The 18,276-nt window shown below is 47.4% G+C and overlaps 1 protein-coding gene across 1 annotated transcript in view; it reads left to right on the top strand.

The window, feature by feature from the left end:
* LOC116984950 (dynein heavy chain 3, axonemal-like) overlaps positions 1–18,276 on the top strand; it is a 344,183-nt gene that overhangs the window by 304,004 nt on the left and 21,903 nt on the right. Inside the window, exons 74-76 of the mRNA XM_033039311.1 lie at positions 1,563–1,700; positions 12,457–12,717; positions 13,471–13,563. Coding sequence (XP_032895202.1) covers positions 1,563–1,700; positions 12,457–12,717; positions 13,471–13,563 — 492 coding nt within the window. The remainder of the gene's footprint in view (positions 1–1,562; positions 1,701–12,456; positions 12,718–13,470; positions 13,564–18,276) is intronic.

The raw sequence follows: 18,276 nt of genomic DNA, 5'->3' as shown, positions 1-18,276 counted from the left end.
CCAAGAGATATGAATAGATACAAGTTCAAGGTCACACTTATTGCCACATGCACCAGTTAAGGTACAATGGAGTATACAGAAGAGGAGAACTTCTTCAAGGTACAGTGGAATTTGATTTACCATACAGCCACACAATCAAAAAGAGCACAATACACACGAGAATACAACATGCACAAATTAATGAAAGATATGCAAAAAGGCAGATCAAAGCCAGCAACGATGATCAAGGAAATGTGGAGCCCACAATGGTCCATTGTTGGCTGTGGGAAAGGTGGTAATGAGTGCTATAAACAGCAGGACGACAGTGAAACTAGTACGACAACTAGGGTGGTGGAGGGACGGAGGGCGACCAGGATGGAGAACTTACAAACTCCACATAGACAGCATCCAAGGTCTGGATGGAACCTGGGTCTGTGAGAGTTAACTTAGGTTTTAATTTCTTTAATAAGAATGTAAAAATCAGTAGGAATGTGATGGAGTGTTGAGATGGTTTTGAGTACGTTTTGACTGATGGATCTTCAACGTCCATGGCATCTTTGGTTGCCGGCCAGTGAGGCAGCTGCTAAAGACATCAGTGGGCACAGTGGCCTCCGTGGAGAGACTTGCACCAACCCCTCTCAATGAGGACAGGTTTAGTCAGCGGAGACAGGGGGAGAACTCGCACGGGGCCCTTGTCTCCCACAGGCGTCAGTCAGAGCCGTGTTCAGTGTGTGAGCAGAGATACCAGCCCACGCTGCCAGCTGTGTGATTGTTCAAGAGTCTCATTGTCTGTAACTCATTTTCACCTAGCCCACAGCTAACAATGGCCTGGTGCCTTCATCATCGTTGCTTTTTTTCATACCTTTCATCCATTTGTTCTATATCTCACCATATCACCATCTATCTCGTTTCCCTTACCCCTACCTGTCAGTCTGAAGAAGGGTCTCGACCCAAAAGTGTCACCTATTCATTTTCTCCAGAGATGTTGCTCGTCCTGCTGAGTTACTCCAGCTTTCTGTGTCTATCTTTGAGAGATTGTTGAACTATGGTCGTGCAATCTCCATTTTCCAATGTAACTCTGAAGCATGGAAAGCATTATCCTGGCGTGATCTTCTGACTGCCCTTATTAGTTTAGCTTTCAGATGCAGCGCGGAAACGAGCCCTTCGGCCCACCGATTCCGCGCCGACCAGCGATCCCCGCACATAGACAACATCGTACACACACTAGGGACAATTTACAATTATACCAAGCAATTAACCTACAAACCTGCACATCTTTGAAGTGTGGGAGAAAACGGGAGCACCCGGAGAAAACCCACGCAGGTCACGGGGAGAAGGTACAAACTCAGTACAGACAGCACCCATAGTCAGGATGGAACCCGGGTCTCTGGCGCTGTGAAGCAGCAACTCTACCGCTGTGCCATCGTGACACCAATGTTGGGAGGGTGCTAGAGCTGAAGTGTAAATGTGCCACAGCCCAGACTGGTAGGCTCCACCTTGTTTGTTTGTTTGTTTGTTTGTTTGATGTGTGTGTGTGTGTGTGTGTGGGGGGGTTATAATATCACTGTTCCTTGTGTTGACAGGTGTGGGAGAAGCTGCTCTTTGCCCTGTGTTTTTTCCACGCTCTCGTTCAGGAACGCCGCATGTTTGGTTCAATCGGGTGGAACGTTCCCTACGAGTTCAACGAGTCTGACCTGAGGATCAGTGCAAGGCAAATCCAGGTATATCACCAAGACCACCGTGTCTAACAGTGCAGGCTTACCTCACAAACTGAATCAACCCTCTCATATCACTTCAGATACATTGTCCTACCAGCCAACATTGTTAGTTCAATGCTTCAGTTTAGTTTACAGATACAGCGCGGAAAACAGGTCCTTCAGCTCATTGAATCCGTGCCGACCAGCGATCCCCGCACACTAACACTATCCTTCACAAACTAGGGGCAATTTACAATTTTACCAAAACCAATTAAGCTACAAACCTGCACGTCTTTGGAGTGTGAGAAGAAACTGGAGCACCCGGGGAAAATCCACGCAGGTCACGATGAGAACGTGCAAACTCCGTACAGGCAGCACCGTAATCAGTATTGAACCGGCGTCTCTGGCGCTGTAAGGCAGCAACTCTACCCCTGAGCCACCGTGTATGCACAGCACTGTGGAACTCTTTTGCACAGCCACAAATGCACAGTCGCCACAATTTTTGCGGTGTTTTTTTTTAAAAGCACCCTCCGGTCCTCAGGGCTTGGAGCTTCATCCGCAAGTGGTCATTGGGTCATCATTGTCGGTGGCCACCAGGTCTTTATTCTCGCCCGTCCTTGTCCGGTTCATCCTTGGTTACGATGGTCCCTTTCGCTGCCCAGTCAAACTTGTTTACAGCGACCAGATTTGACTGAGGGGTGATCTTATCGAGGGGGAGAAGTCCATGAGAGGATTAGATCGGGTAGAAGCACAGAGGCACTTGCCCAGAGTAGGTGAATTAAGAACCAAAGAGCATAGATTAGTTTAGTTTAAAGATATGGCGTGGAAACAGGCCCTTCAGCCCATCGAGCCCTTACCGACCAGCGAACCCTGTACACTAGTTCTATCTGACACACTAGGGACAATTTACAGAAGCCAATTAACCTACAAACCTGCACATCTTGGGAATGTGGGAGGAAACCGGAGCACCCGATGGAAACCTTGCCCTTCACCTTAACAGGAGCGTGCAGCCCCTGTATTCTCGTTACTGAAAGCCTCCCACTTGCCAGCCTCCTCACCTACAGACAGACTCCAATCAATCTCTGTCACTTGTCCTACCTCGGTCCCTCTGTGGAGGTCCGTATAGTAGAGTCTTCCATATATTGATGAAGGAAGCTTTCTTGGACACATTTGACAAATTCCATCCTGTCCAAGCTCTTTACACAATGTGTGATCCAGTCAATGTTAGAGAAGAATCCAAGGTAGGTACTTTTGAGGGCGGCACGGTGGCGCAGCGCTAAAGTTGCTGCCTCACAGCACCAGAGCATCTGCCCACTCCACCAAACTAGTAAGATTAAACGAGAACTTACCAGTTCGAAGTTTGAGCGTTATTTTATGAGGAGTACGTTGAGGGAATACGTGAAGAACCCCGCCAGGACGCATGCGTGTCATTCTTCAAAGCAGCGGTGTGAAATCACAGATAACTGTAATGACTGAACATAGTAAGATTAGAGAAGAGATACCAGTTGAGTATATGATCAAGGGTGGGAGCGGAGGGCACGTATTCCCTCAACGTACTCCTCATAAAATAACGATCAAACTTCGAACTGGTAAGTTCTCGTTTAATCTTACTATTTTACTTCGGAGTCACGTGAGTGACTACGTGAAGATTTCAAAGCTCTGTGATTTAATGCCGTGGAAACGAGTCCATGCATCACATCTACCTTAATGACTGTGGGAGGAATTGTGTTAACATGATTTAGGCATGAATCCGACATTGAAATCCATGATAAATTTATTAACACCAAATTATAGCCCCTATTTATGGGGTGAAATTATATTACAGAACTTAAAATTGTTTCTGCAAACGTTCCAGGTTTAATTACTGGTTTATGATAAAATAGTTGGAATGTTTTTTCCCTTGACCATCCTGCTGTCTTGAGGATTTGGTCCATCGGTACATCCAACTGCATAGCTGCCGATGTAGCTGCAGCTCTGGTGGAATGAGATTTTTAAATGTTAGTATCCACCCCAACCTTTATTAGAACCTGTTTCAGCCATCTTGAGATGGTCTGGACCGTCACTTTTTTGTGTGGTTGCTTGTGGCTGAAGTGCCATCTCATTGCCTCTGATGATTTTCGTGTTCTCCATATATAACAACAAATGTCTTACTATACAGAGACGATTATTAATGATCTGGATGAGGGAATTGAAGGCAATATCTCCAAGTTTGCGGATGACACTAAGCTGGGGGGCAGTGTTAGCTGTGAGGAGGATGCTAGGAGACTGCAAGGTGACTTGGATAGGCTGGGTGAGTGGGCAAATGTTTGGCAGATGCAGTATAATGTGGATAAATGTGAGGTTATCCATTTTGGTGGCAAAAACAGGAAAGCAGACTATTATCTAAATGGTGGCCGATTAGGAAAAGGGGAGATACAGCGAGACCTGGGTGTCATGGTACACCAGTCATTGGAAGTAGGCATGCAGGTGCAGCAGGCAGTGAAGAAAGCGAATGGTATGTTGGCTTTCATAGCAAAGGGATTTGAGTATAGGAGCAGGGAGGTTCTACTGCAGTTGTACAGGGTCTTGGTGAGACCACACCTGGAGTATTGCGCACAGTTTTGGTCTCCAAATCTGAGGAAGGACATTATTGCCATAGAGGGAGTGCAGAGAAGGTTCACCAGACTGATTCCTGGGATGTCAGGACTGTCTTATGAAGAAAGATTGGATAGACTTGGTTTATACTCTCTAGAATTTAGGAGATTGAGAGGGGATCTTATAGAAACTTACAAAATTCTTAAGGGGTTGGACAGGTTAGATGCAGGAAGATTGTTCCCGATGGTGGGGAAGTCCAGGACAAGGGGTCACAGCTTAAGGATAAGGGGGAAATCCTTTAAAACCGAGATGAGAAAAACTTTTTTCACACAGAGAGTGGTGAATCTCTGGAACTCTCTGCCACAGAGGGTAGTTGAGGCCAGTTCATTGGCTATATTTAAGAGGGAGTTAGATGTGGCCCTTGTGGCTAAAGGGATCAGAGGGTATGGAGAGAAGGCAGGTACGGGATACTGAGTTAGATGATCAGCCATGATCATATTGAATGGCGGTGCAGGCTCGAAGGGCCGAATGGCCTACTCCTGCACCTAATTTCTATGTCTATGTTTCTATGATTATCTGTCGGGTAAGTCCTAAATTCTATATTGAGGCCTGCTGACCCCTGTCTGTTCTGCTTGACTAATTCATAAATATGAAACGTTATATTCCCAGATGAAGAAGTCATGTTGTCCAGTCTTAATTTATGTAACGACTATACCCTTTGTGCCGCGACCAAAGCCATCAGAATGACTGTTTTCAGTGTCAGTCTTTGTAGGGACAGAGCTGTTGCTGGAGACCAATTCCTTAGCATAGTCAGGACAATACTCACATCCCATATTTGAAAGTACCTGGTTCTTGGGGGATTGATATTAAAAATTCCCCTCATAATTTTTGTTACCGGGGGTGAGTCCCAACAGAATGACGCTCTGTTCCTTGCCATAGATATGTTGACAGGGCACTTCTGGCGCAGTTGATGGCAATATAACTGAGCCCCTCATCATAATGCGGCATCTCCGGCCTGGATCGATCGCCTCAGCGCAGAGGGAGAACAAGGAGGGAAGAGACGGAGACTAAGACTTTGCCTCCATCACAGTGAGGATGTGCTTGGTGAACTCACTGTGGTGGATGTTTAATTTGTGTTTATTGTATGTTTTGTTTTTATTGGTTCTGTGTATGACTGCAGGCAACATAATTTCGTTCAGACCGAAAGGTCTGAATGACAATAAAGGAATCTAATTCTAATTCTAATGGAGGCCTGCCAGGAATTCCAGAACAGACGGGATGTTCATAGATCTGTAGGTGATGTTGTTTCTGTGACAATATATCTCCCATTTCCTGATGTATACCAGATACTGTTTTTTGGTGGACTGTCTGTGGGCCGCTGAAATAATGTTCACTGTTCGGTCCGTCAGTCCCAGCTGTAGTAGAGGTACTTTTAGACTCTACAAATTAATAAGTTCATATAGTTATGACATGGGTGACTATCCCTTGTCACGGGATGAACCAATAAATCTGGTCTATTCGGGATGGTGATACATGGTTCTAATACCATGTCGAGTATCACAGGGAACCATGGTTGAGTAGGCCAATCGGGCACTACCAAAATACCAGACGCAGAGTCTTGCTGTATTTTCCTTAATACCCGACTGATGAGGCAGAAAGGAGGGAATGCATAAATAAACAATTTCCCCCAATGCAGCGAAAATGCATCTGTCGCCACTGCCCCGGGGTCTGGTTCCCATGAAACATAGTTTGATAACTGGTGATTAAGTCTGGATGCGAATAGATCGATATCTGGTGTTCCATACCGTGCTGTAATATCAGCAAATACTTTTTTATCCAACATCCATTCGGTGTTTTCTTTAAATTTGCGTGACCTGGTGTCTGCCACTGAATTTAGTTTACCTGGTAGGTAAGTAGCTGATATCCAAATATTTCTCTGGATACACCATTGCCAAATTGTATTGGCCAGATTGTCACATGATGTCGATTTGTTTCCACCCATGTGGTTGATATATGCTACCACGGTGGTATTGTCAATCTGTAGTCTAACATGCTGGTGATATAACCCAGAACAATATGACTTTAGGCCATGGAATGCACCCAACATTTCCAGGTAGTTTATGCCCAGTGTTTGTAATAATGACGCCTCCTGTGCATTCCATCTACCTCCACAGCTGGAGATGGAATTGGTAGCACCCCAACCAAGTGCACTGGCATCAGTTTGTAGCACCATAGAAGGGTTGCTGATAATGATTGGATTGGAACAATGCCGAATGTTATCTTTCCACCATTTTATTTCCATTATAGCTTCGATTGGTAGCTTCATTGGTCTGTCAAAATGACCAGCATTCATTTTGAGTGCTCGTATTTTTGCCCTCTGTAAATTTTGGTAATGTAAAGGTCCGAATTGTGTGGCTGGAAAAGCAGCCACCATTTTGCCAATTACTCTTGCTACCAATCTGATGGACGGTTTACTGATGTCAATGAGGTTATTGCAAGCCTCTATTAAGACTATAGCCTTTCCCTTTGGCAAAGTCACCGACATGTGAACTGAGTCAATGGTGAACCCCAAATAATCCATTGTGGTGGAAGGCGTTAATTTAGATTTAACTGGATGGATGATAAACCCCAGTTTTTCAAATAATTGTTTTGTGGCTGTTACAGTTTGGCCAATTCCAAAGTTTTTCCCACAATAAGTATGTCATCTAGATATGCCATGACCATGTGTTTTCATTTCCACAGAAACGCTAGGGCTGGTTTCAAAATTTTTGTGAACAGCCTGGGGGCTGATGTTAACCCATTTGGTAGCGCTCTATACTGCCAGTGCTGTCCCATCCAGTTGAATTTTAAGTAACATCTGTGGTCACCTCGTATAGGCACAGAATAGTAAGCATCTTTTAAATCGATGCTAGCCATGAAGTAACCTTTGGAAATCAATTGTTTAGCAGTACCAAAGGTTTCCATTTTGAAATGAATATATTGTACAAATGTATTCAAATTGGTCAAATCTATGATGATGCGACAACCACCATCTTTTTTGTTTTTGGTAAAGATATTAGACACAAATTCCAGCGATTCATGTTGGGTTTTTTCAATTGCCCCTTTTACGTAAAGCCGCTCCAGTTCAGCATGTGCTTCTGATTTTTCTTTACCTGAAAGTACGAACATTCGGTTCGGTACATGCTGAACTGGAGGGCTATATTTGTGTATAAATTCTATGGTATATCCCTGGATACTTAAAATTTCAGGTTTAAAGCAGGTCGGATGGCACTCTTCCTGATGCTGTTTATTTCATATTGTGTGTTGCAAAGCAGTGCCAGTGCACCCTGTTGATCCTGCGTCATCTCCTTCTCATCTACTGTGCGGGCGAAAGCTGTTATTCCCGCTGTTAGGAGCTTTAGTACTTTTTGGAGTTTGACATCCATGCCTCTAACTCCTGCTCCGACGTGTTTCCATATGCAATTATTTACAACAGAAACATTCAGGGATATACAGTTACCCGGTGCCAAGTGTCTTGCCGTGGTGTCCAATACAGCCTGTTCCTGTAGCTGGTTAAAGGACATATAATCTATACCGGCAGCTAGTTTTTGTTCCAGGTTTTGGCCAGTCTGGTCTGGCTGTATGAAGTTGGACACCATGTCCAGTAGATTTTCACCTTCCTGCACCCCTTGCACACTTGATTTCTGTTCTGCAAACCCCTCTTCAGGATCAGCCCAGAATTGACCCCCAGTACTCCCCTCTGACGAGGGAGATGCACTGTGCAGCCCTACAAGAGGTGCTGCTGTGGTGTGATAAATTGCTCACAGTAACTGGACTCCATCTCCCGGAGCCTGTCACGTTGGAGCATTTGCTCCATAAGCCGCTCCATCCGGCTCCAGCGCTCACGGTCACTGGCTGCTCGCGGCTGCTCGAAGTCGGACTCATCTGAGTCAACGACTTTGTTGGTTTTTTGTTTTGCCTTACCGCCCGGCTGCGGTGTAGATCTGGCCGGTGCGGGGGGGAAGTCGGGCACAGCTGTTCCCATTATGGATGATTCATGTGCCGCCGCTGGCTGCCCGCAACTCCGCGGTCCTCCCCCGCCAGCTTTGTCGCAGCCCTCGTTGTTTTCTTGGACTTGTCCATTGACTCCCCACCTGTAACACAGTATGGGAACAACAAAAAAGACCGCAGAGTATCTCTTACCTGCAGGTTCTGGCTTTTAAACTTGCCGCTGCGGGGGAACGTCGTTCCACCCCGCCTGACTGTTTCGCAATGCGTGTAGCGATATGACACGCATGCGCCCTGACGGGGTTCTTCACGTAGTCACTCACGTGACTCCGAAGTAAAATGTCCAAGTCACCCTGCATCCTCATAGCATCCTCCTCACAGTTCACACTGCCACCCAGCTTCGCGGTGAGGTTCAATCCTGACCACGGTCTGTACAGAGTTTGGCTCTAATGGATAAAACCATGATTACCTCACCGTGATGTAAAAGTGTGTGTATGTATATACTGTATGTGTTTGTATACATATACATACAGACACACATATACATACACATACACACATACTGCATATACATATATAATACACACACACACATATATATATATATTTACATACTGCACTTTTTTCTCAGTTATTATATTGTAATTATAGACATTAGGTGCAGCAGTAGGCCATTCGGCCCTTTGGGCCAGATCTCCCATTCAATGTGATCATGGCTATTCATCCACAATCAGTACCTCATTCCTGCCTTCTCGCCATATCCCTTGACTCTGCTATCCATAAGAGCTCCAACTCTCTCTTGAAAGCATCCTGAGAACCAGCCTCCACCGCCCTCTGTAGCAGAGAATTCCACAGACTCACAACTCTCTGTGTGAAAATGTTTTTCCTCATCTCCGTTCTAAATGGCTTACCACTTATTCTTAAACTATGGCCCCTGGTTCTGGACTCCCCGAACATTGGGAACATGATTCCTGCCTCTAGCGTCCAAACCCTTAATAATTTTATATGTTTCAATAAGATCTCCTCTCATCCTTCTAAATTCCAGAGTATACAAGCCCAGCCGCTCCAATCTATCAACATATGACAGTCCCACCATCCCGGGAATTAACCTCGGGAATCTACGCTGCACTCCCTCAATAGCAAGAATGTCCTTCCTTAAGTTTGGAGACCAAAACTGCACACAATACTCCAGGTGTGGTCTCACTAGGGCCCTGTACAACTGTAGAAGGACCTCTTTACTCCTATACTCAACTCCTCTTGTTATGAAGGCCAACATGCCATTCGCTTTCTTAACTACCTGATTTACCTGAATGCTTACTTTCACTGACTGATGAACAAGGACCCCCAGATCCCGTTGTACTTCCCCTTTTCCCAACTTGACACCATTTAGATAGTAATCTGCCTTCCTGTTTTTGCTACCAAAGTGGATAACCTCACATTTATCCACATTAAACTGCATCTGCCATGCATCTGCATGTATTTCCGGTGGCGCTGGTGCTAGCTGCCTCCACCTTCAGCCCGGTATCTTTTTGTTTTTTTGTTATGTTGAAGTGTGTTTTCTGTGTTTTTTTAATGTCTTTATGTGGGGGAAGAGGGTACGGTAAGGGGGATACGATCCTTCAGTCGCTCCCTGGAGAGGATGCGACTATTATTCGAGTCTCATCCTCGCCCCCCCCCCCCCCCCACCCCAGCGGCCTACCTACTGGATTGGCGCGGCCTATCCTGCCGGGAACGACCAGAGCTCCAGCAGCAGCGGCGCAGCGTTGGAAACATCGCGGGGTGGGCGATGCCTTACCGGGGATCGCCGTTCGGAGCTCCGGAGTGGTGGGCCTGCTGCACCGACATCGCGGAGCTGTGGTTCGCGGAGCTCCCAATGCGGGCGGCGCTGATCAACATCGCGGAGTCCTGCGACTCCGTCCGGCTCGGCCTGTGGACTCGGGAGCCGCGGACTCCGGTGGGAGGTGGCTGATCTGGAGGTCCGGGCCGCCGTCGGTGTTCCATCGTTCCCGCCCGTGGCGGCGACTGCGGGTGCTCGTGAGGCCCCGACCACGGGTGAACATCTGGGAAGATCGGCGGGGAGGCTGGCTGGAATGGTACCTTCCTCAACTTTGGTGCCGTTGTGTTGTGTTGTGGTTATGTTGTGTCGTGGACGTCTGTGTTTGTGCTTTTTTTTCATTTTAATATGTTTAATTAATTATTATTTATTTATTTTTTATGATACTTGACTGTAAGGAAAATTCATTTCGTTGTCTCTAATATTAGATAATGACAATAAATTGAACAACAACAACAACGACAATACAACAACAATCTTCCCACTCACCCAACCTGTCCAAGTCACCCTGCATCCTCATAGCATCCTCCACACAGTTCACACTGCCACTCAGCTTTGTGTCATCTGCAAATTTGCTAATGTTACTTTGAATCCCTTCATCCAAATCATTAATGTATATTGTAAATAGCTGCGGTCCCAGCACCGAGTCTTGCGGTACCCCACTAGTCACTGCCTGCCATTCTGAAAGGGACCCGTTAATTCCTACCCTTTGTTTCCTGTCTGCCAACCAATTTTTTATCCATATCAGCATCCTACCCCAATACCATGTGCTCTAATTTTGCCCACTAATCTCCTATGTGGGACCTTATCAAATGCTTTCTGAAAGTCCAGGTACACTACATCCACTGGCTCTCCCTTGTCCAATATCCTCGTTACATCCTCAAAAAATTCCAGAAGATTAGTCAAGCATGATTTCCCCTTCGTAAATCCATGCTGACTCGGACCGATCCTGCTACTGCTATCCAAATGTGCCACTATTTCATTTTTTATTATTGACTCCACCACCAATGTCAGACTAACTGGTCTATAATTCTCTGTTTTCACTCTCCCTGCTACCCTCCAATCCATAGGAACTGATCCTGAATCTATAGAACATTGGAAACATTGGGGATTTATCTGCCTTCAGTCCCATCATTCTACCTAACACCATTTCCTGCCTAATGTGAATTTCCTTCAGTTCCTCCGTCACCCCAGATCCTCTGGCCACTATTATATCAGGGAGATTGTTTGTGTCTTCCTTAGTGAAGACAGATCCAAAGTACCTGTTCAACTCGTCTGCCATTTCCTTGTTCCCCATAATAAATTCACCTTTTTCAGCCTTCAAGGGTCCAACTTTGGTAAACTAGTTTTTTCCTCTTCACACACCTAAAGAAGCTTTTACTGTCCTCCTTTATATTCTTGGCTAGATTACCTTCATACCTCATCTTTTTTCCAGTATTGCCTTTTTAGTTGTCTTCTGTTGCTCTTTAAACGTTTCCCAATCCTCTGGCTTCCCGCTCATCTATGCTATGTTATATTTCTTCTCTTTTATTTTTATACTCTCCCTGACTTCCCTTCTCAGCCACGGTCACCACTTACTCCCTTTAGAATCTTTCTTCCTCTTTTGAATGAACCGATCCTGCATCTTCTGCATTATTCACAGAAATACCTGCCATTGTTGTTCTACTGTCATCCCTGATAGGGTCTCTTTCCAGTCCACTTTGGCCAGCTCCTCCCTCATGCCTCCATAATCCCCTTTGCTCAACTGTAATACTGACACTTCCGGTTTACCCTTCTCCCTCTCCAATTGTAGATTGAAACGTATCATATTATGGTCACTACCTCCTAATGGCTCCTTTACCTCAAGTTCCCTTTATCAAATCTGGTTCATTACACAACACTGAGTCCAGAATTGCCTTCTCCCTGCTAGGCTCCAATACAAGGTGCTCTAAGAATCCATCACAAAGGCACTCTACAAACTCCCTTTCTTGGGGTCCAGTACCAACCTGATTGTCCCAGTCTACCTGCATGTTGAAATCTCTCATAACAACTGTAGCATTACCTTTACAACATGCCAATTGTAACTCTTGATTCAGCATGCACCCTACATCCAGCATCCAGTAGGGTGTATGATTCAGCATACACCCTACTGTTTGGGGGCTTGTAGATAACTCCCATTAGGGGATTCTTGCATGTATTTGTATGTTTCTTTGTATGATCTTACATATTGGGCTAATGAATTATTTGTATCTTGTTTACCCTGTAGTGTGTTTACATAGTGTGTTGTGCTGCTGCAAGTAAGCATGTCATTGTTCTACCTGGGACACATGACAATAATCCCTTCTTGCCTGTTGAGTGCTGTTGGAGAGGAGTCAGTGTGACCTGTCCTTGGCGTTGTGCCCACAGATCTTCCTGAATGATTACAGCCAGGTCCCGTTCGAGGCGCTGACCTACCTGACCGGCGAATGTAATTACGGGGGCCGCGTCACCGATGACCACGACCGACGCCTCCTGCTCAGCCTCCTGCAGAGCTTCTACTGTCAGCGCCTCCTCACTGACACACACTACAACTTCTCACCCAGTGGCACCTACTTCTCCCCACTCACCGGCTCCTATGAAGGCTACCTGGACTACATAAAGCAGCTGCCTCTCAACGCTGACCCTGAGGTACTGCATGGGGCAGCCTGACCTGGACACATGGGTCTCTGGCACCGTAAGGTAGCAACTCTACCTCTGCGCCACCGTGCCGCCCTTGGTGTTGTGAGTAGTCGGGGTGAAACCCCACGGTCACATGGGGAAGCTTGTTCACCCCCAGCTAACAGGCCAGACTGACCATTATAATACAGAACAGAGCCAGGGTGAGGGGGGATGGGGAGGGAGGGCAGAGGTAGAGAGGTGCGGGGGTAGGAGAGTAGGAAGAGAGGATAGGGCAAGTTAGGGAGGCAAAGAGATGGAGAGGGGAGGTGAATCGGGAAAGATGGGAAGGTGAGGAGAAGAGGGGGAGGCAAGAGAAGGGGAGAAGAAATAGAGAGGTAGAGTTGAGAAGGAGAGAGGGGAGGAGAGTAGGGTGAAGAGTGGCACGGTGGCGCAGCGGTAGAGTTGCTGCCTCACAGCGCCAGAGACCCGGGTTCAATGCTGACTACGGGTGCTGCCTGTACGGAGTTTGATCATTATCCCTGTGACCTGCGTGGGTTTTCCCCGGGTGCTCCGATTCCTCCCACACTCCGGAGACGTGCAGGTTTGGAGGTTAATTGTCTTGGGTAAATAGCCCTGGCGTGCGTAGCGGGGAGGGTTTGTGGGCGTGTGGTCACTGGGGTAAATGGGCGGGTCATCTCCAATACTGCACCAGACGTGACAATATTTGCCAGCTTCACCATGTCGCCAGTCACAAACAGTTAAGTAAAGTTTGTCTCCCGGCAGGTCTTTGGACTGCACGAGAATGCAAACATCATGAAGGAGCAGAAGGAAGCGCAGAAGCTGTTTGACGGCATCCTGACCACACTCCCCAGAGAGGTGAGCTTGCCCATCTATCTCCCTGTCGACATCACTCTCCCCCCGCGCTGCCTACCTAGCACATACCGCCCGCCAGCTTTCCCCAGAGCCTTGGGGACAGTCTGCCAGCCCGCCAGATCTGGCACATCCTCTGTAAGTTGAGGGTGGCACAGTGGTGCAGCAGTAGAGTTGCTCCGACCCTCGGCTGTGAGAGCAGGATAAAAATGCATCATTTAAATTTTAAAGAGAAATATGACACGTTAATGAAAGAATTGATTATGTGTAGGAAAGAACTGCAGATGCTGGTTTACATCGAAGATAGACATAAAATGCTGGAGTAACTCAGCGGGACAGGCAGCATCTCTGGAGAGAAGGAATGGGTGGCGTTTTGGGTCGGGATCCTACTTCCGACGAGCTGGTTAACATTGGTCAGAGGTCATGGGGCATTGGAAGACCTATGACCAGACGAGCCTGAGCATTCAACTGGATGGCAGTCCAAGCTTCTCGTTGAATCACTGGTCTGTATTCAATCCAAGGGATGTGTCTGGCATCAATGTGGGGCAGGAGTAAGCCTTCAGCTCCTCAGTTCAATGCGGTCATCTTCTGATCTTTTTTTAGTTGAGAGATACATCGCGGAAACTGGCCATTCAGCCGACCAGATCCGCACTGACCAGCGATCCCCACACATTAACACTATCCTACACACACTAGGGACGATTTACATTTATATCCAGCCAATTAACCTACAAACTTGTACATCTTTGGATTGTGGGAGGAAACCGGAGAAAACTCAGGCAGGTCACAGAAAAAATGTACAAACTCCGTACAGAACCTGGATGTCAGGCACTGTAAGGCAGCAACTCTACCGCTGCACCACCGTGCTGCCCTATTCTGTCCCAGTCCTCAGCTTCTGCCCCAGATCTCCATTGCCCTTATTTCCCACATCTGCCATAGAACAAAGAACAGCACAGCACAGCACCATGTCCTGCGGCCCACAAGGCCTTCACAAATGTCCATTCTGAGAATTGGCCAACCTCCACTCTATGTGATACAGCATGGAAACAGGCCCTTCGGCCCACCAAGGGGTCTCCCATGATTTTATTGGCTCTGGAGTTGCACCTCCTGATGTATAGTTCCTGCAGGGGGGCGAGTGAAGTTCCCATAGTGCGTTCGGCCGAACGCACTACTCTCTGCAGAGCCTTCTTGTCCTTGGCAGAGCAATTCCCAAACCAGATTGTAATATTTCCAGACAAGATGCTTTCCACCGCCGCTGCGTAGAAGCACTGGAGGATCCTCGGAGACACTCTGAATTTCCTCAATTGCCTGAGGTGGTAAAGGCGCTGCCTTGCCTTACTCACGAGTGCTGAGGCGTGTGATGTCCATGTCATATCCTCAGAGATGTGGACTCCCAGATATTTAAAACAGCCCACCCTATCCACATATCCCCATTTATCCTCAATGGTGTGTACGTCCTCGGATGATTAGATTAGATTAGATTAGATTCCTTTATTGTCATTCAGACCTTTCGGTCTGAACGAAATTATGTTGCCTGCAGTCATACACAGAACCAATAAAAACAAAACATACATTAAACACAAATTAAACATCCACCACAGTGAGTTCACCAATCACATCCTCACTGTGATGGAGGCAAAGTCTTAGTCTCCGTCTCTTCCCTCCTTGTTCTCCCTCTGCGCTGAGGCGATCGATCCAGGCCGGAGATTCCGCCCTCCAGTCCAGCGGACCTCCGTGGTGATGTCGCCGCCGCCGAAAGCCGGAACGCCGTCTCCGCTCCGAGACGGCCCGCCACAGCATCAGCTCCTTAGTTTTTTTGATGTTCAAGAGGAGGCTGTTATCCTGGCACCAGAGTGCTAGACCAGCCACCTCCTCCAGCCACCAGGCCTTCTCGTCGTTGTCTGAGATTAGGCCCACCACCACAGTGTCATCAGCTAACGTAATTATTGAGTTGGAGCTGAACCTAGCTACACAGTCATGTGTGTACAGGGAGTACAATAGGGGACTGAGGACGCAACCCTGGGGCGATCCTGTGCTCAGGGTGAGGGGCTTCGATGTATTCCCTCCCATCTTGACTACCTGGGGCCTGGCGGTGAGAAAGTCCAGGGCCCAGGCACACAGGGAGGTGTTGAGCCCCAATCCCATTAGCTTCCCGGCCAGTCTGGTGGGGACTATCGTGTTGAAGGCTGAACTGTAGTCTATGAACAGCATCCTCACGTAGCCCCCCTTCTGGCTGTCCAGATGGGAGAGAGCGGTGTGCAAGACCTGGGAGACCGCATCGTCCGTGGATCTGTTACGGACGGTATGCGAACTGTAACGGGTCCATGTTCCGAGGGAGGAAGGCGCAGATGTGTTTCTTCACCAGCCTCTCAAAGCATTTCATGACTACCGAGGTAAGGGCCACCGGACGGTAGTCATTCAGACAGGCTGGGGAGGCATTTTTTGGTACCGGTACAATTATGGATTTTTTGAAGCAGGCAGGGACCACGGACTTGTCCAGGGAGAGGTTGAATAATGTAGTGAGCACTGGAGCTAGCTGCGTAGCATAGGACTTGAGATGCCATCGGGGCCTGCAGCTTTTCTCGTGTTCACCCGTGTCAGAGCCCTCCTCACGTCGTGCTCGGACAGCGAGAATGTGTGCACATTCCTCCCTTCAGCTTCGGTAGCCAGCCCGCTGGCGGTATTGTCGATAGTCGGCAGACCTGGAGTGGTGTTGCCCCTCTCGAAACGAGCGTAAAAGGAGTTCACGTCATCAGCTAGGGAGGTGCCGGCACTTGCGGATGAGGGAGGGGTGCTCCGGTAGTTGGTTACAATCCGTAGCCCCTGCCACCGGCTTCTGCTGTCCTGCTGCTCCATCTGTGACTCCATCTTGTCCCTGTACCTTCTCTTTGCGTCCTTCACCGCCCTTCACAGTCGGTAGGACTCTGCCTTGTAGACGTCCATGTTTCCTCATGCCAGGCCCGAGTTGTAGGCAGCGGTGCGAGCATTCAGGGCCACACGAACAGACCTGTCTACCCAGGGTTTTTGGTTCGGAAAGGTGCTTACCCTTACCGTGGGGACGATATTGTCGGTTACTGTTGCGATGAAGTCCGTGACTGCTTCCGCGAACTCACTGACGTCACTGGAACTTGCTTGGAACATATTCCAGTCGACATCACTCAGTACATCTTGCAGCCTATGTCCTTGGATTCTCGATTCCGCTACTCTGGGCAAGAGACTCTGTGAGTCTACCTGATCTATTCCTCTCATGATTTTACACACCTCTATATCACCCGTCATCCTCCTGCGCCCCAAGGAATAGTCTCTGACCCCCGGGAGTGAAAGCAGGACAAAAGTGAATCATTTTTACTTTTGAAAGACATTTAGAAAATTAGTGAAAAATGGTGAATATATGGAACTCCAATGATGCGGTCTCCGAGGCGTCACGTGGAAAATGTTAGACACAACCCTCTGCACGACGCAGAACCATCCATAACCATATAACAATTACAGCACGGAAACAGGCCATCTCAGCCCTTCTAGTCCGTGCCGAACACGTATTCTCCCCTAGTCCCATCTACCTGCACTCAGACCATAACCCTCCATTCCTTTCCCGTCCATATACCTATCCAATTTATTTTTAAATGATAAAAACGAACCTGCCTTCACCACTTCCACTGGAAGCTCATTCCACACAGCTACCACTCTCTGAGTAAAGATGTTCCCCCTCATGTTACCCCTAAACTTTTGTCCCTTAATTCTCAAATCAGTCCTCTTGTTTGAATCTTGCCTATTCTCAATGGAAAAAGCTTATCCACGTCAACTCTGTCTATCCCTCTCATCATTTTAAAGACCTCTATCAAGTCCCCCCTTAACCTTCTGCGCTCCAAAGAATAAAGACCTATCTTAGAAACATAGAAACATAGAAAATAGGTGCAGCAGTAGGCCATTTGGCCCTTCGAGCCTGCACCGCCATTCAATATGATCATGGCTGATCATCCAACTCAGTATCCTGTACCTGCCTTCTCTCCTTACCCCCTGATCCCTTTAGCCACAAGGGCCACATCTAACTCCCTCTTAAATATAGCCAATGAACTGGCCTCAACTACCTTCTGTGGCAGAGAATTACACAGATTCACCACTCTCTGTGTAAAAAAATGATTTTCTCATCTCAGACCTAAAAGACTTCCCCCTTATCCTTAAACTGTGACCCCTTGTTCTGGACTTCCCCAACATCGGGAATAATCTTCCTGCATCCAGCCTGTCCAACCCCTTAAGAATTTTGTAAGTTTCTATAAGATCCCCCCTCAATCTTCTAAATTCTAGCGAGTACAAGCCGAGTCTATCCAGTCTTTCTTCATATGAAAGTCCTGACATCCCAGGAATCAGTCTGGTGAACCTTCTCTGTACTCCCTCTATGGCAAGAATGTCTTTCCTCAGAGTAGGAGACCAAAACTGTACGCAATACTCCAGGTGTGGTCTCACCAAGACCCTGTACAACTGCAGTAGAACCTCCCTGCTCTTATACTCAAATCCTTTTGCTATGAATGCTAACATACCATTCGCTTTCTTCACTGCCTGCTGCACCTGCATGCCTACTTTCAATGACTGGTGTACCATGACACCCAGGTCTCGTTGCATCTCCCCTTTTCCTAATCAGCCACCATTCAGATCTTGTTCAACCTTTTTCTGTAACTTGCTGAAACCCAGGCAACATTCTAGTAAACCTCCTTTGTATTC

Source organism: Amblyraja radiata, chromosome 21 (assembly GCF_010909765.2).
Source record: "Amblyraja radiata isolate CabotCenter1 chromosome 21, sAmbRad1.1.pri, whole genome shotgun sequence".
In the NCBI taxonomy this organism is placed as follows: domain Eukaryota; kingdom Metazoa; phylum Chordata; class Chondrichthyes; order Rajiformes; family Rajidae; genus Amblyraja; species Amblyraja radiata.
Note: the sequence above shows the minus strand (reverse complement) of the source record. Positions and strands in the feature narration are given on the sequence as shown.